The following is a 23,387-nucleotide window of genomic DNA, read 5'->3' as shown; positions in this document are numbered from 1 at the left end:
ACTTTGAAAATTTGTAAACTTAAAATTTTGTAACTTAAATCTGAAATTTAACCATTAACATTTTTTTCTCCATTTATGATGGATAGATAACCCTTAAATGCTGACTGATTATTTTTCTTTTTATATTCTAATGCTGGTAGCATTTCAGTATTAATCGATTCGGAAGATGAATAACATGTACTCAAGTGAACCACTGTGATGTAATGCTTTGCCCATTAAAGAGTTATATGTGTTTTGAAGTATAAAGCACACCTTTCCAGCAATATATGTTTTAAGAAAAATATGTCTAAATTTTAATCTCAGGTGGCCATTATTGCACTTTGGGCACAACCACCCCCACCCTACTATGCTCTCCGGGCTTCTACTGTCTAAACTCCTCTCAAACTGCGGCTCCAACCCAAGGGCCTGAGGCGGACGAGTGCCCAGTGGGTCATTACTGCCCCGAGGGAACTGTGCAACCTGTTGACTGCCCCATCGGGACTTTCTCCAACGCTGTTCGGCTCGTCAACGAATCAGAATGTACACCATGTACACAGGGTATGTGTTTTGCTGATACTGTTATAAATGATAAGAACAATTATTCACATTCTTATTAAATTCACTAAGTAGATAACTAATTGTTTAGTTTAAACATTTAATTGAAGAAAGTTATTATAACTTATATTGAGTCACTCTTGTTGGTTTGATGCTGTGTAAGAGTGTGGTCTTGTGGTTTTGAGGGAAACTGGAGTACCCAGAGAAATCCCACTTGTCCGGCTTGGTTACTACTAACCAAACTGACATGCACTCATGCCGGAATTAAACCTGTCTAATTGGTTAGACTTGAGTGTGCTTGCCACTGCGCTAACCAGACTTATTTTTCAAAATCAACGATGCCAAGTGTATAAACCTTGAATAAGTTGTCCACAGTTTATCTTTTTGCTTAAGTTTGCTCATTCAAATGATTTGATTGGTTAATAATAAATATTGGATAAATATTGATCAATGAATCAAGAGACATTTTGGCTAAATTTGACCAAACCAAAGAGTTAACCAGTTTAATGCATTTTGGCTACTGTAAATTACTTGATAGGGAACATCTATCATAATGTCATAGGATATAATTATTTATTTATTCCATAATTATTCAATTGCTAAAAAACAAGAACATAAAAACCAGTCTCATAAAAAAACCATCAAATGCACACAAGTTTAATTAAAGTGACTTAGCATAAATCTTGACAGAACATTATCTTACTTTTGCACAGGGTCCTACTGTGATGCCCTGGCTCTCACTACTCCAGCTGGGCTGTGTGCCCCGGGCTTTTACTGCGAAACGGGCTCCAATAATGACTCACCTGTCCAGTGCCCTGAGGGAAGATACTGCCCCGAAGGTAAATTGCAAATCTTTATATGAACAATTTTAAACGCAAGAAATTGTTATGACTGCTATGTTCCTCATTATGTACACGCTTGTGTTACAATTTATATTAGTAATAACATAATATTTTTTTTTTAAAAAAGCATAATTTATAGTCCATAACATCATTATGTTTTCATGAAGAAATACTGATAAAAAATACAGTTTAGATCTGTGTTTGCCTCAATGTCTACATTTAAATTAAATTATGTTTCAAGGGACCCACACACCAACACGCTGTCCGACAGGCACATTCAGTAACTCAACAATGTTAACCAGCGCTGACAACTGTACGGCATGTACCGCTGGATTCTACTGTACAACAACTGGGCTTACAGAACCCGAGGGCAACTGTACACAGGGCTACTACTGTGTCGAAGGTAGGAAACACTTACACTAGCCATTGCGACTAGTTACACAAAATGTTGACCCACTCTGACAATTGTATAGCATATCTCGCTGAAATTTATTGCACAATTTGCCTTACTGAACATGGTAGCAAGCGTACATAGGACTACTACTGTGTTGCAGATAGGATACAGTGCTGAAAAATGTTTTAATGTTGCCTTTTCCCATAACACTGCCATGCAGATCCTGTTGACAGCCTGGCTACCTGATACATCAATAAAGTTACACAATGGTTCTTAAAACACTGTTTTAGAATTATTAACTTTAAATAAGAAAAACGCAGATTCCGGGGTTGCCAACTTTTGCCTTGATCGAAATTTTCCAGTCATTAACTCTTTTGGGCATAAACTGTGTTTCAATAAAAAAAGTCTTAGAGCTTTTGCGCTTATATTTTTGCCATATCTTTAAGAGTGTATCTGAGCGTTCTTAAGCAGTGTGAGGTTTATGACTTATATGTCTCATTGAAACAGGGCCCTGACCCATACCCTGATCCCATACCACTGTCCCGAGGGACGCTTCTAATGTCTGTGGCTCCTTTACATGCCAGACAATAATTCTTACTTACAACCTTTAAAATGTAAATATTGCAGGTTCCACAGTTGCCAACCCAACCCGTTGCACGATCCCATACCACTGTCCCGAGGGAAGTGCAGACCCAGTTGAATGCCCTGCAGGTTCCTACACGAGCCAGAGAACGCAATGGGAATGTGTTTCATGTCCAGCAGGGTAAGCATGGCTTGTTGATTACTCAGTGATTTTGAGTATGAAAGAATTGAAAATTTGTTGTATTCTTAAACTCAATTTACACAGCTTATTGATTTAAACATATTTTATTGCCTTTTTTCTTTCAACATGATCATGATTTACATTAATGATATTGAGTTATAATACAAAAAGCAAATGGGTTGGACTCAAGTTCTAACAACATTTGTAACGTCTTCCCCATACTTTATTTTTGAATATCCAGTTACTGGGCTCAACCCTTTAGTTTTAATTGAATTTTTAAAATGTAAATATTAATTTTGAAAAGTTCGTATATCTCAAAAATGACAGTTTTCCTAGTGATTTACATGAAAATCATCCCGCTGATACCAGAAGATACCTAACCTTTAAACAATTAAATGTTGTTTCAAACTCAGTGAATTGTACTTTCTTTATCTAGCATTTTCGAAATGTCTTACCTTCTCTCTCACTTCACAGATCCTACTGTATATATGACTCAGTGACCACAAACAACGTCAACTCAGTGAAGTTTGCCTGTCCCAAGGGCTATTACTGTCCCGAGGGAACCGGCTATGACTGGCAGGCCTGCCCCAAGGGAACGTTCAGCAATAGCTTTTCTCTCACCCAGGTAAAGTTTACCTGAATGTCAAGTCCGTAAAGTTTGCATTTCTTCTAGAGTGTTGACTACATGTATGATTTTTTTGGTGCAATATACTGCCTTATAAGGGCTGTTTTCCCTTGCGAAAAAACTGTCCATTTTCCCTAAAATTATATAATTTTTTCCCAAATCTATAAACACAGATTACATTTATGAATAAAAAAGCAATGAATTTCTTGAAATATAAACAAAATCTTGATAATACTTACTCTTTCACAGCATAATGTATGCATAAAAAGTAAAAAAGATATATATATATTTGCCATTATATTAGCTATTTTGGCCTGATTTTGTATTTTTTCTCAAAGATGACTTTTTCCCAATTTGCAAGTCACAGGCGATAGAAATAACTCCAAAAAAATCACTGGTAAATTGTATTGTAAAAGTATTTTGTTGTTTATCATTCAATTGTAACACAATAAAGTCAAGTCTTATACTCTTTCAGGAGTCCGATTGCACCGACTGTCTTGCCGGCAAGTACTGTGACACAGAGGGCGCCACAGCAGTCACAGGTGACTGTAACGCGGGTCACTGGTGTCAGTCTGGTGTTGACAGGGCAGACCCCGACAATGATGCTGATCCCTCCACATACAACGCAACCTGTGGACTTGGTGGTCATACAGGTTAGTTGTAACAGCTTTTAGTATAAATTTAATTGATTTGCAACAATAATGAAACAAGTTATTAAACCATTATATAAACCACTCTCGTACGCATGATGCTATGTGCTGGAGAAGTCTTGAATTGAGGGGTAACTGGAGTACCTAGAGTAAACCCACTTGTCCAGCTTTATTACCACTAAACCATACTCACATGTGCTTAGGTAGTGAATAACATCACGGGTTCCTTGGTGCGGAGTGAGTGCGTTATCCACTGTGCTAGACTACTTTACTTTTTGTGGAATCCTGTGTAAAATTATTTTCTAGGCAGTGTATTTCAGATCCCTATATTATATTGGTATCTTTTGAAAGGGTTGTGCGTGTAAAGAAAGAACATGCAAAAATTAATCCAAATTTAAATTACATACAAGCTTTTCAATAAATTTGTTTAGAATAAAGACATAGATAAAAACTCTCTCAAAATATAATTTGAACACCATTATATTCCAGGATATGGCAGCCTTTGTCCAACTGGCACATACTGTCCCCAGGGCTCAGAGGTTGCCATTGCTTGCCCCGCTGGTACGTTCCAGGATGAAATTGGACAGAGCTTCTGCAAAGGATGCCCCGAAGGTTTGTTGATGAACTGTGTTATACGGGTGAAACTTGCTATGTCAAATTTTGTTATTTTGATGTCCTGGTGATGTCGATCTTTCTTCAAATGTGTCAGTTTGGTTATAAACTCCTTGTATTCGGTTATATAGAATGTTCATTATTTCCAAGTATTTCCAGAGGTCCAAACAACTTTGACTGATGAAATGCAAATGACCGGGTTTTTCCAACATATGTTTAGTAAAATTAAATTGTGCAAAGATTTGCAAAGGATAAAATAAGGGTTTAGAAATATCTGTTGATATCCTTACCATTTGAATCATTGCAGTAAATTTAGGCACAAATGAGATTATTGTTTTGGTCTTTTAAAATGAGATAAAAAAACACTAGAAAAATATAATGTTTTTCTGTTCGAAGGTTTACTTATCCCGAATATTAAAGAAAGGAAATGTGGTTTCAGCCAACAACACATTATTATCTTACAATGTAATTTCCAGGCTACTATTGTCTGGCTGGTGCGGCCAACTTCACAGACACAGTGTGTCCAAGCGGTCACTACTGTCCAGAGAACACAACTTTCTCAACCGAGTTTCCATGCGATATTGGCACGTTCAACCCCAACATGGGTCAGTCCAATGTGAGTGCCTGTGAACTTTGTACAGGGGGAATGTACTGTGATGTTGAAGGATTATCTGCCCCTGCAGGGAACTGCACGTAAGTTTCAAACTTAGTTTTAACTTTATTTATTATACACCATTTGTGAAGAAAAGTATATAAACTTATACTAACTTGGTCTTGCTGGCACTATGTTGTGCGAGAGTGTGGTCTTGTGTTGTGGGGGAAACTGGAGAACTTAGAGAAAACCCCATTTGTCTGGCTGATGACCAACACCAAAACTCACATGCGCCCAGGCCAGGAATCAAACCCATGTCTCCATGGTTAGAAGCAAGTGCGCTTACCTCTGCGCTAACCAGACAACCAAGTTTCAAGATTTGCTAAATTGACCAAGTTTCTTCAGAAACGTTTCACATGTTTGTACAGAATGGCTAATATATATATATATACAAAAAAAAGGAAAACAATTAAATAACATGAAAATAAGCTTACCGTAGAATAGATAAAAATCTAAACCATATGATATTTGAAAAGGCATGCTTCTTTTTGTTAATGTATTATATGATGTACCATGTTTTTTATTGACGTTGTTGTTGTATACACTTAAATAAAAAGTAAAAAAAAGATGACACACGCAAATTTGTGTCTAATATGAGCATCTTCATTATTCCAGATGTGGATATTACTGCATTATTGGAGCCACTCAGCCCACACCAACTGTGGCCAGTCAGGGTGGGAAATGTAAACTGGACAATTCGGAAGGCTATACACAGGGGTGAGTAAAACATAGTGGCACTTTTTTTTTAATCATAGAGTCAAATTAGTTAAACATAATAATGCATTGAAATTAGTTCTTTTCTTTTGTTCATTTATCAAGTGTAAAACTATAATGTGCTCCTTTAAGTACATTGTCATTTTTCCAAGCTGTAAAATGTATCAGAGTGTGTTTCATATCTGGATGCCCTGCATATTTCAGCACCTACTGCCCAGAGGGATCTACAGGGCCCACAATATGTTCTGAAGGTTCATACTGTCACACTGAAAGACTATGTGAGCCCGCTGGGCTCTGTGATGCTGGTAAGACCCTTAACTAAGCTTGTACTTAAATATTGAAGTTGAAAATAAAAATATTTCATAGTCTGTATTCATAAAACATCTTAAGTCATTTCCTAACTTAAGTATCTCACTTGTCATATTTGTAAAAAAAAACATAACAATTTCGGAAATAATTTGTTTTCATTGACTGTATTGAAAAAAAAATTATTATAATGTTAAAAACAATTTTAATTTGACTGGGAAATGTTGTCTTAATTTGACATTGACTTAAGGTAGAAAATGACTTAAGATGTTTTAAAAATAACGGCCCAGTACTGTATGTATATATATATATTATAGAAGAATATCTATATATATGTATATATATATGTATGTCTCCATCTCAAATTGTTCTTAAGATGATATGTTTATGCATTGCATTGTTAAGGAGAGTTATTCCTAAAATAAATAATATTACGGTATGTAAAGGTTTGCTAATTTTTTAAAGCATGACATCATCTTAAAAAAAACAATAAATATATACATTCATGCAACTGGTTCAAATAGCCAATGATTGTTTGCCTCCACTCCAAAGCTTGTTCTATCCCCAGGTTACTGGTGTATGAATGGCAGTTTCTGGCAGGAACCCTTTGATGGAAACACCGGAGACAAATGTCCCAAGGGCCACTATTGTCCCCAGGGTAGTGGCAGTGGTACACCGTGCCCAATGGGCTATTATCTGAATGCCAAGGGAAGCACTGCACTGTCAAGTTGCCAGATTTGTACTCTAGGTTTGTATCAATGTTATGGCATTTTCAATAAAGGAGATGTGAATTACATTGAACATCATTTGGACCAATTTACAAACAAATTCCAACAACATGTGTTCTTTTTATTATAAAATTCTTCGAACTTTTTAAACAATCTAAATATTAAGTGTTTCTACATTCACAAGTGATTGTTTCCATATCAAGTATTGTCCCCATATTATTATGATTACGATTATGGGTCATCGTCTGTTTGCTGAACGGAAAATCGCTCGGGACCATATGCAGCATAATATTTGCCATTTCTTTGGTTATAACCTACCATTACAAGTTTAACATCTTCTTTCAGGGAAGTACTGTGAGACTGAAGGCCTTGACCTTCCCACAGGAGACTGTGCACCAGGATACTATTGTCCAGCCGGTCAGTCTACGTCCACTCCAGCAAACTACAGCTGTCCCGAGGGTCACTTCTGTGTGGGTGGCCTGTCTGCACCTGAGGCCTGCCCAGATGGGCAATACCAGGTTTGGTTTGTTTGTCATTAGGAGAATTGTTCAGAACTTGAAGTTAACAACATTTAAAGTTTACAATATTGTTAACTTCATTGTTGTTAACTTCAAATCTTTACTGCTCCGGGAAGATTCATGGATTTAATAGTGATCTGCAATATTGTTAACAAGATTTGAGACAAGTGTTTCAGCTGTACTTCTTTTATCAAAATATTTTAGCTCATCATGAAATTTTAAATCTTACAAAGTTAACGACGTTGTTTTTAAAATTAACAAAGTTCTGAACAATAGGCTCAATATGTAGTAAACATATAAAGAATGATTTTGATTTTTAAGTTATTGTTCAGGAGAACTTAAATTATTTTGAGCTTTTAACCCATTCTAGTTTTGATTACTAAGCTTGCAACTTCTATTATATGAAAAAAGCTGTGAACGTAAGAAACATGAAACTGAATATATATCTTCAAGCATTCACTGTCCAACATCTGTGTTTCTAGGACCAGCCTATCCAGTCAAGCTGCATAAACTGCCCGCCAGGCTATTTCTGTGATGCTGGTATCTATGGAGCCATTTCCAACTACTCCCAATACATCTGTCCTGAAGGAAGCTTCTGTCTGGAAGCAACAGAACATGCTGACCAGCACCTTTGTCCACTTGGAACATTTAACAATGCCACAGGTAATAATGATTTAGAAGTTAAACATAGGGTTGATTGTTCATAACTTTGTTTAAGTTAACAACATAGTTAACATTATCGTTAAAATTGTAACTGCATTAGAAGTTTAATGGATACACTTGCGATCTGAACTGTCTCTTAACAAGATCTGAGACAACTATTATAGCTTGGCTTGTTTTTCTACAAATATAAGCACATCATGAAATATTTCACGTTTAAAAGTTAACCATGCTTTTCACAATGCTGCTTACTTTAAAAAAAAACAACATTTAACAATATTTCCATCAAGTTGGTATCCTTTGTCAGGGCTTATCCATGAAGACAACTGTACATCTTGTTCTGGTGGTATGGCATGTGACGAAACTGGCCTCACCTATCCTAAGAGACCATGTTCTGCTGGCTATTACTGTCTCTCAGGAGCTCAATCACAGACACCCAGCCAAGGTTAGATTCATAATTGTTTTAGTATTTTTATAAGTATCAAATGTGGGACTACTCCACTCTGCTGATGTAACATCATTAAAAGTGTTAATGCCAATGTTCAAATTATGTCAGAAAACAAAATAGTCAGTGTCATTAAAGTGTCATTCATTATGTTATAGCATTTCTACTATGTGATTTATACCAGATATGCATTTAACAACTAGGTTATTGGTGCTGTGTTTTGATTAGAAACAACAAGGTTATAGTACTGTGTTTTCATCATAAACATCATATTTTACGGTACACTTTTTATAATCTGATTCTGCAAAACTCTGCTCATTTTGGATAGTCAGCCTCCCAGACCAAAATACAGTACCCGTACTTATAATCGTATTGTGTTGAATCTAGTGTAGATACATAAAAAAATCCATCACTGACCCTGTAATCGCTATCAAGTGAACTTTCTATTGCCCATTAATACTCGTACAGATGTCAATTCTTATATCACCTGTAATGCCCACTCTGTCCACTACAGGAGTGAATGCTGACCCATGTCCGACCGGCTCATACTGTCCTGAACAAACAGCAGACCCGGTTCCTTGCCCTGCCGGAACATTCAATCCAAGTCTGTCACTGCATTCGGAAGATCAATGTCTAAACTGTACTGGAGGAAGTTATTGTAACGATACAGGTAAGTTTGGTTTGAGCAGTTGAAGCCAAAACCTTCTACATTAAATAGAAATACAGTCGAACCCTGTTTGCTCAAACTCATTGGGATGGACGAAATTACCTCGCGCCCCAGAAAATTCGACCCAAGAGTGAATGCTTACCAGTCCTTCAGTAGAAAGAAATCATTCCCTTACAACCAGTTTGAGCCGTGGAGGAATTCGAGCCAAGCGAGTTTGAGCCCACAGGGTTCGACTGCAGGAGGACTTGGAAATGTTTGCTTTCACTATTTGGTTTATTACAGTTGTATGAACTATTATGAATAGACAATAATTTTCTTATTAATAAACTGATAAGTTAGAGATCCTATAGGGGACAAGTTTTGGAATATTTGCTCTAACTGAATTTAGCAATAAAACTGAACAACAGTACTTATCGGTATCTGCAAATGCATAGATTTGGTAATTCTCATTATTCAGATCATTTTCAATCCTTTAAAAAATATGGCACACAAGGTAACTATTTATTGTTATTTTCAGGCCTAAGTGCTGTAGTTGGTCCGTGTTTCGCTAGTTTCTACTGTCCCTTGGGAAGCGACAGCCCAACCAAGGAGCAGTGCACTGTCGGCAACTACTGCCCAATAGGTAAGAGGGGTTTCAAAAATGTTGATGTATATGTCCAAGCCATTGATGATTTTATTACCATATTCATCCTAATAGACGTGCAGTGGGTCTTTTGCTTTGCATTTTCAAAGATTTCTAAACTTAAATAATGCTCATTTTGATTCAAAACATTCAGAAATTGGACAATTTATGTGAAATGATCTGTCAGTATTCATTTTGTTGGTAGTACAACAGTTACTGCGGAACACCTAAAGTCTATAGTATTATTTTTGTTTTGTTCATAAAAATCAAAAGAGTAAAACATGATAATGGATTGAATTTTTAATTTAAAATATATATTTTTGGCACCAACCTATATTGAGCACCTTTAACCAAAAAAATCTGAAACTATTATCAATTTCTCATAGGTTCTGAGTATCCCACACCTTGCCCCAATGGAACCTTCTCCAACAACGTGGGTAATGCCGCAAGTGGAGATTGTAGCCAATGTAACCCAGGCTACTACTGTAACGGAGAAGGACTCACCAATGTCACTGGAGAATGCAAAGAAGGTATCGGACAATAATATGTTCTAGTTTTGGATGTTAGCCTAGAGTAAGGGAGAAAAATTATAACCGTAAATCATTGTGTATAGGACGAATTTCCCCCCAGAATTCTTATAGATAAAATGCCTGCGTCTTATATACAGTATTAAGCTTTTGACGTTTTTTCGCAAAGTCCATTGAAGACTGAAATATGTTTGTTTATATTTCACTTCAAAGGGAAGCTACTCACATGGATTGATGGATTTAGTTATATTTCAGAGTTGTTACTGTTTATGTTACCTGTAATGAATTAACACAATGCTAGTTGTCATTCAACTGTTTCATTGACCAATAAAGGTATTTTTTTTGTCAATAACATATGTCACATGGTTTGTATAATCCAATGAAATACTTAAACCACCTTTCAAAGAAAAATCTATGAAAATTTACCAGTCTAAGTGAGGCTTCCATTTGAGTCTGTTTATTAAAGAAATTGTCCGTTAATATTCATTTGAATGATTGACTAACCGCCATCACACAAAATAATCTTTAAAAACTTCAGAGATAAACTGCACAATAAGTTGATTTTATACCTTGAGACTGAAAGCCTTGTTGATTTGTGTTTAAGTACAAATTATATAATTTTTTGGCGAATACTGCACATTGAAATATCCCTACTGCTTTGCTGAAAAGCCATCATAAGTGGTTTGCCTTATTGGGAAATGTTTCGCTTAATGTAAAAACCTATGATGTTTTCCCTGTGGAATAATTTACCTATATAATACCACTTTAATGTCTCCCAGCTTACTACTAGCCTGTGGATAGCAGTTTTGAGAGTTAGGTGATTTGTCTTAATCGTGAAATATTGCCTAAATCTAAAAAACCTATGATATAAAACCCATGGGATGATTTACCTTTATAATACCCTTCTAATATTTCCCAGGTTACTACTGCCCTGTGGGTAGCAGTGTCGAGACAGAGGTGATCTGCCCCATTGGCAAGTACTGTCCCACGGGCACTGCAGTCCCACAAGATTGTCCTGCTGGGTACTACACAGGATCTGACGGAGAAAAGGAGTGCCAGATCTGCCCTGAAGGTAAATGGACACAAAACTAAGCCTTTTTACCATTTAGTTCACACATAGCTGAAAATTTTGCTATTAAATATTATATTTTCAAATCCAGGTTGTGAAGGTAAACATCAAATTTACAAAACAGAAATAAAGAACCATTTGTTAGAGTTTCTTTACTTAAAGTAATCACTAAGCATGTTTGTTTAAACAAATTCTTTGATATTTTTTAAAGAATTTCTCCACCAGGGTGAATCAAATATTTTTGAGCAGGGGATTTAACATACCATCAAACCCCATTGGCTCAAACTCCTAGGGACTAGCGAAAATACCTCGAGCCTTGCAACATTTGAGGCAAGCGTGAATGCTTACATTCAGTATAAAGAAACTGCTCCTTTACATCCAGTTCACACCAAAGAGGAATTCAAGCCAACGGGGTTTGACTGTAATTAGTTGTTGTGGAAATGAGTTGTTGAACATATGACAGATGAGTAAATTTAATTCAATTCTGTTCAAGGTTTCTACTGTGTGGCGGCCAATGTGGTGGCTGGAGACATCAGCACTGTGAAGACTGCTTGCCCCTCAGGATATTTCTGCCCCAACGGCACTGGCTACAACTGGCAGCCTTGCCCAGCTGGAACTTATAGCGCAGTTACGGGTCTGACAAAGGAAAGCGAGTGTACATCATGCATTGGTGGATTCTATTGTGGTTGTAAGTATTCAAAATGGTCATCTCCTTATATTTTGATAAGTATTGTGTTTGTTATTTATGTCAGACAACAGCTCATCGAGCTAATGTTTCTTGTTACCATATATATAACTTATATAAGATTCTTGTATCTTGTATCTCCTGTCTTGTATCTTGTATCTTGATCATCAATCTACATCCTTCTTTTAAGGTAACACATCCCTCATAGCATTAACCCATTAAAATGTAATTGGTACAGTAAGATATCAAACATATTTCTCTCTTTTCTAGCTGACAACTTGACCAGCCCTTCAGGCCCTTGCGGTGCTGGTCACTACTGTACATCGGGAGCACTCTCTGCTAATCCCACCATGCTAAGCGCTAGCCAATGCCCTGCCGGTACAGTTCACCCCATTGTTGGTGATGTGTGTCCTATTGGCCATTATTGTCCAGAAGGTACGGACAATCCCATTGGTTGTCCCGCTGGTACCTACCAGGATCTGACCAATCAGGACCACTGTAAGGTAAAGTAAAGTTTTAATTTAACTTAAAGGATATCAATGCAGAAGCATACTTTGTTTGAATTTTTTTTCGAGAATCATATAAATTGGTACATACAATGTCTTATGTAGAAGGAATTAGATATGGTTAAATGGTTATTTTTTTAACATGCTTTCTTAAACACACTCAATAAAATTACCCAATCTACCGAAATTCTTAAGATTTCAAATATAAGGCTTTGTAACACTATGAAATTTGATAAAATAATGCAAATTTTAGGTTAATTTTAACAGACTTTGATACCTTAAGAATGATAAAACATCAATCTTTGACATTTAAGCTTTATTTTATCTATTTTTCTGGTTCACAATCTGTTATTTCTTTCCATGATAACTGCAGGACTGTCCATCGGGCTACTACTGTCCAGCCAATACCACCGCCTTCAATGTGTTTGACTGTCCAGCTGGTCACTACTGTCCAGTTAACACCACACATGCTACAGAATACCCATGTCCACCACAGACGTTCAACAACCTCACCAATGGTATGTAATCATAATTCAGAGCAAGTATTAGAGCAATATATAACCTCAGCTGAGAAAATGTTAATTGCATATTGCATAATTTAATGACCAAAGATGTTATTATTATATATTATATTTACAAATGCAGGTTTTGAAGATGAGTTGAAAATTATTATTGTCAATGGAATTGACACTTCAAGAGATTTAGAATTTTTATTGATACTGTCATAAATAATGTTACTACTACATTGTATATGTCTGTTAACTTGGCGGGGTGTGTGTGTGTGTAATTTTAAAACATCTAAAGTCATTTCTGAACTTAAGTCACTTTCATAAAATGTTTGTAGTCAAAATAAAACAAACCCGAAGATGTGAAAATATAGTATTACAGATACTATGAAGCAAGCATATCATATGCTAATAAAGAAATTGGCTTCAGTTAGGAAATGACCTAAGCTATTTTATGAATACTGGACAGATGATAGAGCAATTCTTAATATTACACATGTGTATCAGTGGTTGAAATTGGCACAAGCCCGCAAGCGCTGTCTGGTAAACGCTTCCTGGCTTGCTCGAATTCTGAATTTTATATAGCAGGGCTTGTTAAAAAATTTGATGCCAAGCAATAGCATAAGAATTCAGGCTTGTTCATTCAAAAGTCTAATTTCGATGACAGGCGTATTATATAGAAAAATATGTAATGGCTATATTAGACTGGAAACAAGGTATAGCATGTGATAAAAAATGCTTTATTATTGATTAATTTACAGGTCAGTCTCTTGATGACTGTGAATGGTGTACACCTGGTAAATACTGCGCAGGTTCCGGCAATACCGAGCCCACTGCTGACTGTGACCCGGGTTTCTACTGTACTAATGGTTCCGACACTGCCAGGGTATGTATTGCAGAAAAAAACAAATTTAAGACAAAAACATTTCCTAAATACTTGCATCTTAACTGATAACTTGAATTTTATATATGTTCTAACAGCATTCTCAATAAGCACTCGCTTCTCATCAAGGCTACTCGGGTTCAGTTCCCGGCCAGGAAGCATGGTTAGTGGTCACCAAGCCAGACAAGTGGGTTTTCTCCGGGTACTCCGGTTTCCCCAAGACCACACTCTCACGCAACATCTTGCCAACGAGTGTGATTAATATAAGTTGCAATAGCTTGTTTCACATTCGTTGTAAAATTAAATAAGTCAAACTAAGAACCGGCTGCAGGCCAAAATGGACAGTTCAAATGGCAATTGGGCCAGTTCAAATTTGTAAAAATAATAAAATATTAAGTAGCGTAAGTAGCAGCTGGTCGGTCACTTTACAATTTGAGACTATTTACTGAAACTTATTGAGAACCCTGACTACTTAAAGTTATTTGTAGTAGTATTATTGTTAACTTTCAATTAAAGTATTCTTATAATGTTTAATTGACTCTGTGGTCATAAGTTTGATATTGTATAGAGCTGATTTTATTTTGAAATGCTATGTATTATAAAACAATATTATTTCTTACTGTACAGGCACTATTTCTGGTAAACAATGCACTTTTCTAACAAGATGTGTTTTGGACTTAAATTCAATTTTAATGTTTGTACATGTGCTGTTGATGTTTTTGATATTAAAATTTTAATGTCATTCATTATTCAACATTATAATGACTGTGTTTTTAACTCATATCTTCATGAAAATAGAGTTGGTTATTTTTGACTTTTAGGGATGGCAACGAGTACCTGTGTACTCGAGTACTCGATCAAATATCCAAGTTCCCGATTATCAAATCACAACTGGAGTACTTGAAAAAAAAATATTATTTTTATTTATCAAATTCACGGTTAACAGACGTAAGTATCAGATGTTTCGCGTTTACAAGCCTTCAATTTACGACCCCTCTAATACTGATGTGTACACAAATAACTTATTTGAAAGTTGTTGTGAGAGTTGCAGACTGTCAGCAAAGGGCCCTACTTTGCAAATAGCACTGATGTCACTTTGCGAAGTTTTGATAGCGGTACATCTCCTACAGAATTGTATTATTTACCAATTAGTGTGTTATCACTAAACAATGGACGTTGACGAGCGAATTAGTAATGACCGTTACATGCAATGATGCCTGAATGGGTGTTTTGTTTGCAATGATTATTACAATTGATTGGTGGATATCTTAATTATGGAAAATGAGGAAAACAACAATATTATGAAATAATTTCATTTTAAATAGTAATTCGTAGAGTACACAACTAAACATTTATAAATATTTTCTTTTATTGTAATTCTGAATGTTGTTTATTATTGCGTGTAGTCTCGATCATCTAGACGCTCGAATATGATCCGAGTTTTACTTGCTTTTTATGTTGTAGTACATATATAAGTATAACATTAAATGAAAACGACAAATTAAAGGCATGAAACAATATTTGTTTTCTTTTTATTGATTTATCTGTTAAGGAACATAATGACAGTCTTATTTAAAGATAAAATGGCCAATATTATGACCAACGCACAATGTACATGACCAATACATGTATACACGAACTTGTCATTCCAAAAAACCAATTCAAAATATCTGAGTAATCGAGTACTCGATTGGAAGATTGTCCTTGTACTCTAGTACCAATTTTACTACTCATTGCCATCCCATCTGTGTTGTATTTTTCCATGAAATGATTTTAATTTCCTCAATTTTTCACATAATAAATATATTTATGTTGTGTGAACTTACAAAAAGAGAAGGCATTTTTGCGTCTTAAATGTTCATTTGTTTTTACTGAAATACTAAGACATTGGTTACTGCCTTATAATAATTTTCATACGAGCAAATACTGACTATCAAGGATTTGATATTTTTGTTTGAAGTAATGTTTTTGTTTTTGTAATGTTAGGTAACCTGATATATATTCAATTTCTAAGGCTTGCCAAATTATTAAGATAACTCTTTATACGGTACTCACAAAAATGTTCCTGTATGTACTTGTACTATATCTTATGCATCCGTTTTATTTCCCCAAACTTCACAGCCAACAGTTCAGGGAGGTCGCTGTACACCAGGAACATTCTGTCCAGCTGGTGCAACCTATGCCTACAACTGTACCCTGGGAATGTACTGTAGTCAGTCTGAGCTAGACACACCCGAAGGCTTCTGTGATGAAGGATATTATTGCCCAGGAGCCGCCATAAGCCCACAGGTATGGCATGATAATAGTTTATATGTAATACTTATGCACCAGGTCCGGGAGTATACCGGGGATAGAGGGGGGAAATGGGCCATGGTTTTACCTTGCAGGTGGACTCAGAGAGCCGAGTTATTGCGGTGGTTTTGTTTTCGCACCGGTAATAGGGGGGAATTAGCCTTACCTAGGATGTCCTCAGGTTGGGGGGTATTTAAGGGGATTTTACCAGAAGTTTGTCCCCGCAGGGCAGCAATTTTTCCTGGGATTGGCTGGACCAAAGGTCAAAGTCCCATCTATTTCCTGGACCTGGGGTTGAGGGGTGTGGTTACAATTGACTGGTTTATTAGCAAACTGTTTAATTGAATGTTAACAGATGGATTTATTCCTTTTGTGACATGTTTCATTGATGTACAATGTAGATAGGCATAGTGTTTTCTGTAAGCTTATACAACATAGAAGATCACAAGTGTGTCTATTTTTAGGAAAATCTTCTGTAGTAAAGATATAAAAGTTGACAACAATGACTTTAACGATGTTGTTGACATTAAGTTCTGAACAATATGCCCGTAGAGCTGTAAACTGTATATACCGGTACAAAACTTCATAGAATGTTCTAACTTATCCACATACTACTATATGTCCTCACTTAAATTAATCAATCTTTCTACAGGAGATAGAATGCCCAGTGGGCCACTTCTGTCCAAACGCTACTGGCTACCCACAGGCATGCAGCAATGGAACCTACAACCCTGTTGTTGGGCTCAAGGCCGAGTCTGAGTGCCTCCCTTGTGATGGAGGCTTCTACTGTAATGGCACAGGACTGTCGGCGGTCTCTGGGCCTTGTGACGCAGGTAGGTTTCATGTATTCATGTTTTCTTGTATTTGAAGGATAAACCATTAATGAATTATTTCTGTATGGTTTAGTCATTAAAAAGTAATGTCGCACTTAAAAGTTAACGTAATGTTTAGAAACTACAGAATACTTTACAAATATAACTTTTAACTCATTTTATTACCGTCATATGCAGTCAATATCATAATGCCTGTCAAAGTTGACTTAAAGACTCAGCATTGTATAAGTGTGACCTTGAATTATGAGTATAAGTTTTAATAGACATTCTTTATTAACTATACAGTATTCCAGATTTCTACTGCCCAGAATGTCAATCCCAGTCCGACCCCTTCATCTTAAAATTTTACCCGGCAACTTGTTCCAAACTAACACAGCTGTAGTGGTCTCCTGTTTGAAATGAAACATTACCACTCTCTTATATTCTCCAGGTTTCTACTGCCCAGCGGGTCAATCTCAGCCCGACCCCTACATCTACAGATGTACCCCTGGCTACTATTGCCCAGCTAACACAGCGGTGGAGGTCATCTGTGAAAACGGCTTCTACCAGGATGAATACCAGAAAGACACATGCAAACTTTGCCCAGCAGGTCTGATTTTATAACCGAACTACTAATGTTCTCATATTGTCTATAATGAATGCTATTCAGTTAATACCTCATAGACAAAGCGGCCTATAAGGGACCCCACTGTCTTAGGACAGCTTTTGTTGAAAACTATTTTCTGTTGTCTAATGTATCATCTTTGATTATATTTTTCAAGGTTACTTCTGTGACAATGCCTTCGGCGCAATCGGCAATCTCTCGAACTACGAATGTCCCAGAGGTTTTTACTGCCCAGGTGGTGTAAATCGGTCCAATGAGTATCCATGCCCTTCAGCAACATACAACAACCAAACAGCATTGGTGGCCGAGACCCAGTGTCAGCCATGTTTGCCGGGATATTTCTGTCAGAATACAGGACTTCCTGAGCCCGAGGGACTTTGCTATCCTGGGTTAGTTATTATATTTATTCATTCATAAGAATGAACAATTGTCAAATTTTTGTCAAAGCCTTGTTTTTGTCTGTGTTGGCGCTGTCAGTGCGAAAAAAAATATTTAAAAATTGTCACCTTGGCAAAAACTCAAAAAACTTTAAGAGATTCAATTAAACTTGCTACACATGTTGCTAGAAACGTTAGGCATATTTATAGCAAGGTGTATACCTAAGGTTTTGCATTTGTGACCCATGAACAGTTAGGCATATTTATAGTAAGGTGCATACCTAAGGTTTTGCATTTGTGACCCATGAACAGTTAGGCATATTTATAGTAAGGTGCATACCTAAGGTTTTGCATTTGTGACCCATGAACAGTTAGGCATATTTATAGTAAGGTGCATACCTAAGGTTTTGCATTTGTGACCCATGAACAGTTAGGCATATTTATAGTAAGGTGCATACCTAAGGTTTTGCGTTTGTGACCCATGAACATTTGAATTTCTTTCATATTCATGGTTGATTAACATATTATATTCAGCAATGGTTCCAATTTGAGATCATTATGATGGAGTTGAAATAAATCACGAAAATAATACTCTTGGGGAGAATTTCAAAGTAAGGTATTTTAAAATTGTATTTTGTTCCAGTTTCTTCTGCAACGGAAGCACCATCCTTCCCAACCCCCCTGACTCTGTTTGTCCGATAGGCAACTACTGTCCTGAAGGTAGCTACGAGCCGACCCCGTGCCCCTCAGGTACCATAGCAACGGGAACCGGCAACTCCAACCTGACTGATTGTGAGCCTTGTAAGCCAGGAAACTACTGCACGGCCATCAGTTCACAAAACGGTGAGAATTATCTTCACCTTAAAGGCTGGTGTCTTTTTTAATATTGGAGATATTCGATAAATATTTGTATGAAAATTTTGGACTTTAAAAAATGTTCTTAAAATGACTCTGGCCTCTTTAAAATTAGCAATTTGAATCCTCAAGACATTGTAAGTTTCGTATCAAGTTTTCTTACTGTGCCATTTTACATTTAAATATACAGAAGAGGCAAGTAGACAAATATAATGTCAAACACTAAGCTGGCTAAAGGTTGATTAGTATAAAAAGCACATTATTACATTGTGTTTTTAATCTTAGGGGTCACTCTGAGTAAGTAAAGTGTCTTAGTGTAATGCATGTTTTTTGTTTGATTGTAACCTAACAAATCATGTCACATAAAAAACAGTAATTATCACTTTTCCAAGGCATTTTTAGCTCAAGTGTATTATCTTTGTTTTCTTAGTTTAAGCGTTATTTATTTTACAACGATTGTGAAGAGTTATATTCACTTATGCCAAGTCATACTCGTTAGTCTTGTGTTGAGGAGGAAATCGTAGAACCCTGAAAAAAACACTTGTCCGGCTTTTTGACAACCAACAAAACTCACATACACCCAGGCCAGAAATTGAACCCTAGATTGTCTTGGTGAGAAGCGAGTGCGCTAACTGGATGGCCATAACCATGTGGTTTCATTAAATGCAATGAGATGATGAAATGCTGTTTGCTAACATAAAACTGTTGCTTGTGAACATGTTTTTAATTGCAAGAGCTAAGCTATAGTGATATAACTTGTTTGGTTTGGAACTGGGTGTATTTGCTTTGATATAATTGATAGATATGCTTTAATTTACAAAATTAGTACTTGAATAACGAAGTCAGTAAAATATTTCAAATTGTTACCCTACAAATGAGAAATTTCATGAAATGTTAAATTTAACTAATATATATGGAAGCCCGCTGCAAACCAATTCACATGGGCTTGTATTCGTTTAATTTTTTTAGTTATTGCAGGGCTCTCACTAGGCTGAAATTTTTGGGAGAAGTGACTTCTCCCTTCAGTCAATTTAGGGAGAAGTGGGGAGACTTTAGGGAGAAGTGATACTTTTCGTAACACCTGATACAAAAACTATGCCATACCACACACCTAAGTTTACATTCACATTCAAATTAATTGCTATAACTATATAAAATGTTCACAAATAATGTATCATTTTTGGCTCAGCAAAAGTGTAATTGTCAATGTCACATAGTTTATCTCCAAAAAGCATCTAAAATGAATCAAACACCAAGACAGCTAATGATTTGAAACAATCAAAATGACCTTATAACTGAACTGTCAATTAAGTAGGGGGACGAATCTTATTTTGGTACGTTCGGGATGGGTACGAATGTCACATTCAGCTATGCTGTTATATGCTTATCTCTGGCTAAATAATTTTCAATATGCTGACATTTAAGAACCAAATGACATTTAAATCACTGTTCTTGATGAAATTTTAACCAATACATAATGGGAGGTTGAAAATATAACTCGGAAAAATGTTCTGACAAAATGGCGATCTCGCCGATTTTAAAGTCATCAACAGGAGAAAAATACTGTAAGTAAACACTACATAAAGCAAAAAAAGAAGATATTTTAGTGTTTACAAATCATTTTTTATCATTTCATTTTATCATGAACAGTTCACTTAAACCAATCAAATATTTGTTGATACGTCATGTTATTGATTTTCTTAGCGCCACCTTGCCGATGGCCCGAGATGGTTATGACCGTCTGCTTCAAAAGCAACAATGTTTAAAATGTCTGGCATTGTTTGTTCAATACATATATCAATTACTTTTTAACTTCTTTAATGCTTAACAAGATTTTTCATAATTATGTCGCCTTTTCAATCTGATTAAAACAAACTTATTTCATTTGATCAGGGACTTCTCAATGTACATTCTGATTGGTTGACCATCAATAGCTAAGCACTCTTGGTCATAACTGAGGTCTGGCTTAGTCAATTTTGTCAACATGTAAAAAAAATATCTGTTTTTCTTAAGTTGAAAGGTTTAAATAACAGAACATAATCATTATATAATTTTAACATACAGGTTTCAGCCTTCCATGTACCGCTGGGTACATTTGTTTGACGGGATCTGATATAGCCACGCCCACAGACAATATCATTGGTTACATCTGTCCAGCCGGCTACTACTGTCTTTCTGGTGACATCCAAGAAACCCCTTGTTCCCCAGGCACATACCAAATCCAACAGGGTCAAGGTAATTGTATTGTGAATAACATAACTGTTCTATGTTCTCAGGTTCCTGTAACATAAATGATAATTTGTATGAGCCCCCCCCCCCCAAAAAAAAAAATAAAAAAAATGTTTGGTTAGGGTTACATCCTTTTCAAAAACAGGTAGATGTAAGAACGTTATTGTCGTCTTTTGAGAATTGTGTTAACAGTATTCTTCTGCATAAAGCTTTAAAGGTTTTAAACTATCTATTAAAATGATCACTTAAAGACAATACTATTTTTTTATTTTTTTTATTATAACATCGGATTATAAAAGCATTGTGGGCACCTATTTCCTGGGTAGGGTTTGGGTAAAATATTTTTGTTTAGGCCTGAGAGTTTGTCTAGAAGTTCATACACTGGAATTATATTTCTCAAAGTTCCTTCACTAATGGTGAAGCGAAAGGCATATGTTTAATGGACTTGCAGTAGAAATTATTGCTTATAAAAGCAAAATGTACACATTTCTGGATAGACCCTTGTATTTGGTAAAAAAATGTTCACTATTAACATTACATTGTTTTTCTTCCATTCCAGATTCCTGTGACATATGTCCTGCGGGAAGGTCATGTCCGGACCTGGGAATGAACTACACACTGCCTTGTCCTGCGGGCTACTATTGTCTGAGCGGCACACAGAATGATGGCGAACCTTGTCCTATTGGTGAGTTTTCTGTGTAATCATAGGACACATTGTTTAGACCTTAATGGAACTACCTCTGACCTTGTCCTGGGGGCTATCATTGTCTGAGTAGCACTAAAAATGATGACAAACCTTTTTTGATTGTTGAGGTAAATGTGCAGGGATAAGAAGGTTTTCATATTAATTTTTTTATGTTCAAAAAATTGTTTTATGCATGTTTTCTTAAAGCATTAGTAACGCTTTTAGCCATAAAACATAAAGTTTCCAACGTAAATATGAGTCTGCAATCTGTTCTTTTGTCAGCAGTCTTATATCACTGGTTGTTAGATATTTATGCCAGAATTGGCTCATTCAAAGACAAATTGTGAGAGTGCAGCTTTAATGTATTTTATGTTTCCTTAGAAGCAGTCTCTATAAATATATTTATCCACTGTTTTTAGAAACATTTAACCCACCCGAGGGAGTAGATACCTCTGGGAACTGTCTGAGTCTTTATAAATGTATTTATCCATTATTTTCAGGAACATTCAACCCTACTGAGGGAGTAGATGCCTCTGGGAACTGTCTTGGCTGCCTCCCTGGAACTTACTGTGACATTGTGGGCCTATCATCTCCCGCAGGAAATTGTAGTGCGGGTTATCTGTGTGTGGGAAATGCCACTTCTCCCACTCCAAATGATGGCAGCAACAAGCCTTGCATAATTGGACACTATTGTGAGGAAGGTACAACAGCAGCTGTTAAATGCCCCATTGGAACCATGAGAAACGAGACCCATGGTGGAAGTGTGGACGACTGTTTCCCATGTACAGGTAATCTGTCTAGGTCTTTTTTTATACTTTAATATTTCAGAGGACAATAAATTGAACAAATAAAGCTTCAAATATTTCAAAACAAATTAAAGGTATTAGTTTGAATAAAGGGATTTTCTGTTTCTCTTCCTTATTTTCATTTTGTGTGATGATAGTGGTGGTGGTGAGGAGAACAATGACGACGGCAGCAGTGGCGAGGAGGAGGAGGATGTAATTTTTGGTTTTGGTAACATTTGAAATTAAAGATAAAAGTCATAAAAATGATAATTTATACTTATTTCATATTCACAGGTGGAAAATACTGTGGAGGGGAAGCTCTCACTGAGCCAACAGGCCCGTGTGCTGAGAGGTACTACTGTCCCGCAGCAGATGATATCGGAGACGCATCCCCCACGGGATACCTTTGTCCAGCGGGATCGATATGTCCAGCCAGTAATAATTGTTTTTTTTCTAAAAATGTCATATGAAATAAAGGAATTGTTTAAGATTGACATATATATTAACCAAGGGTAAATACATGTTGGGGATCCAGTTCCTATCAATTAGGAACATTCTTGCAGCAGAGTAAATATGTCCAGCTTGAAATATTTCTTTTTTTCTTAAAATGTGATATTAAATATGAGACATATTGTTGTTTTGGATTGATATATATTTCACACGGGAAAATACATTTCTTTTCCTATTAGGTAATAAAATTGTGATTATTTTGTTTGAACTTTCATATACAACCTCATTTTAAGACGTATGAACACTCAATGGTGATCTTATAAGCTTAAAACTTCAACATTTTATTAAAAGAACATTTCCATTTGTATT

At 36.1% G+C, this 23,387-nt stretch overlaps 1 protein-coding gene across 5 annotated transcripts in view; it reads left to right on the top strand.

Moving 5' to 3' along the window:
- Positions 1 to 23,387, top strand: part of LOC128239958 (uncharacterized) — a 133,265-nt gene that overhangs the window by 72,735 nt on the left and 37,143 nt on the right. For 3 of the 5 annotated variants that reach the window (XM_052956423.1, XM_052956425.1, XM_052956422.1), the window contains exons 86-117: positions 304 to 537; positions 1,248 to 1,373; positions 1,618 to 1,779; positions 2,398 to 2,533; positions 3,008 to 3,158; positions 3,634 to 3,811; positions 4,298 to 4,420; positions 4,897 to 5,113; positions 5,688 to 5,789; positions 5,991 to 6,091; positions 6,661 to 6,840; positions 7,166 to 7,338; positions 7,821 to 8,001; positions 8,306 to 8,443; positions 8,958 to 9,113; positions 9,628 to 9,732; positions 10,119 to 10,262; positions 11,179 to 11,331; positions 11,822 to 12,016; positions 12,284 to 12,516; positions 12,893 to 13,037; positions 13,787 to 13,911; positions 16,030 to 16,197; positions 16,853 to 17,033; positions 17,464 to 17,622; positions 17,795 to 18,026; positions 18,658 to 18,857; positions 19,155 to 19,166; positions 20,934 to 21,104; positions 21,658 to 21,783; positions 22,284 to 22,571; positions 22,863 to 23,003. In XM_052956423.1, coding sequence (XP_052812383.1) covers positions 304 to 537; positions 1,248 to 1,373; positions 1,618 to 1,779; positions 2,398 to 2,533; positions 3,008 to 3,158; positions 3,634 to 3,811; positions 4,298 to 4,420; positions 4,897 to 5,113; positions 5,688 to 5,789; positions 5,991 to 6,091; positions 6,661 to 6,840; positions 7,166 to 7,338; positions 7,821 to 8,001; positions 8,306 to 8,443; positions 8,958 to 9,113; positions 9,628 to 9,732; positions 10,119 to 10,262; positions 11,179 to 11,331; positions 11,822 to 12,016; positions 12,284 to 12,516; positions 12,893 to 13,037; positions 13,787 to 13,911; positions 16,030 to 16,197; positions 16,853 to 17,033; positions 17,464 to 17,622; positions 17,795 to 18,026; positions 18,658 to 18,857; positions 19,155 to 19,166; positions 20,934 to 21,104; positions 21,658 to 21,783; positions 22,284 to 22,571; positions 22,863 to 23,003 — 5,136 coding nt within the window. The remainder of the gene's footprint in view (positions 1 to 303; positions 538 to 1,247; positions 1,374 to 1,617; positions 1,780 to 2,397; positions 2,534 to 3,007; positions 3,159 to 3,633; positions 3,812 to 4,297; positions 4,421 to 4,896; positions 5,114 to 5,687; positions 5,790 to 5,990; positions 6,092 to 6,660; positions 6,841 to 7,165; positions 7,339 to 7,820; positions 8,002 to 8,305; positions 8,444 to 8,957; positions 9,114 to 9,627; positions 9,733 to 10,118; positions 10,263 to 11,178; positions 11,332 to 11,821; positions 12,017 to 12,283; positions 12,517 to 12,892; positions 13,038 to 13,786; positions 13,912 to 16,029; positions 16,198 to 16,852; positions 17,034 to 17,463; positions 17,623 to 17,794; positions 18,027 to 18,657; positions 18,858 to 19,154; positions 19,167 to 20,933; positions 21,105 to 21,657; positions 21,784 to 22,283; positions 22,572 to 22,862; positions 23,004 to 23,387) is intronic. The other 2 variants (XM_052956426.1, XM_052956424.1) reach the window with 1 other exon arrangement.

Source organism: Mya arenaria, chromosome 7 (assembly GCF_026914265.1).
Source record: "Mya arenaria isolate MELC-2E11 chromosome 7, ASM2691426v1".
NCBI classification, from domain to species: Eukaryota; Metazoa; Mollusca; class Bivalvia; order Myida; family Myidae; genus Mya; species Mya arenaria.
The sequence above is the reverse complement of the archived record's forward strand: the minus strand, read 5'-3'. Positions and strand labels throughout refer to the sequence as shown.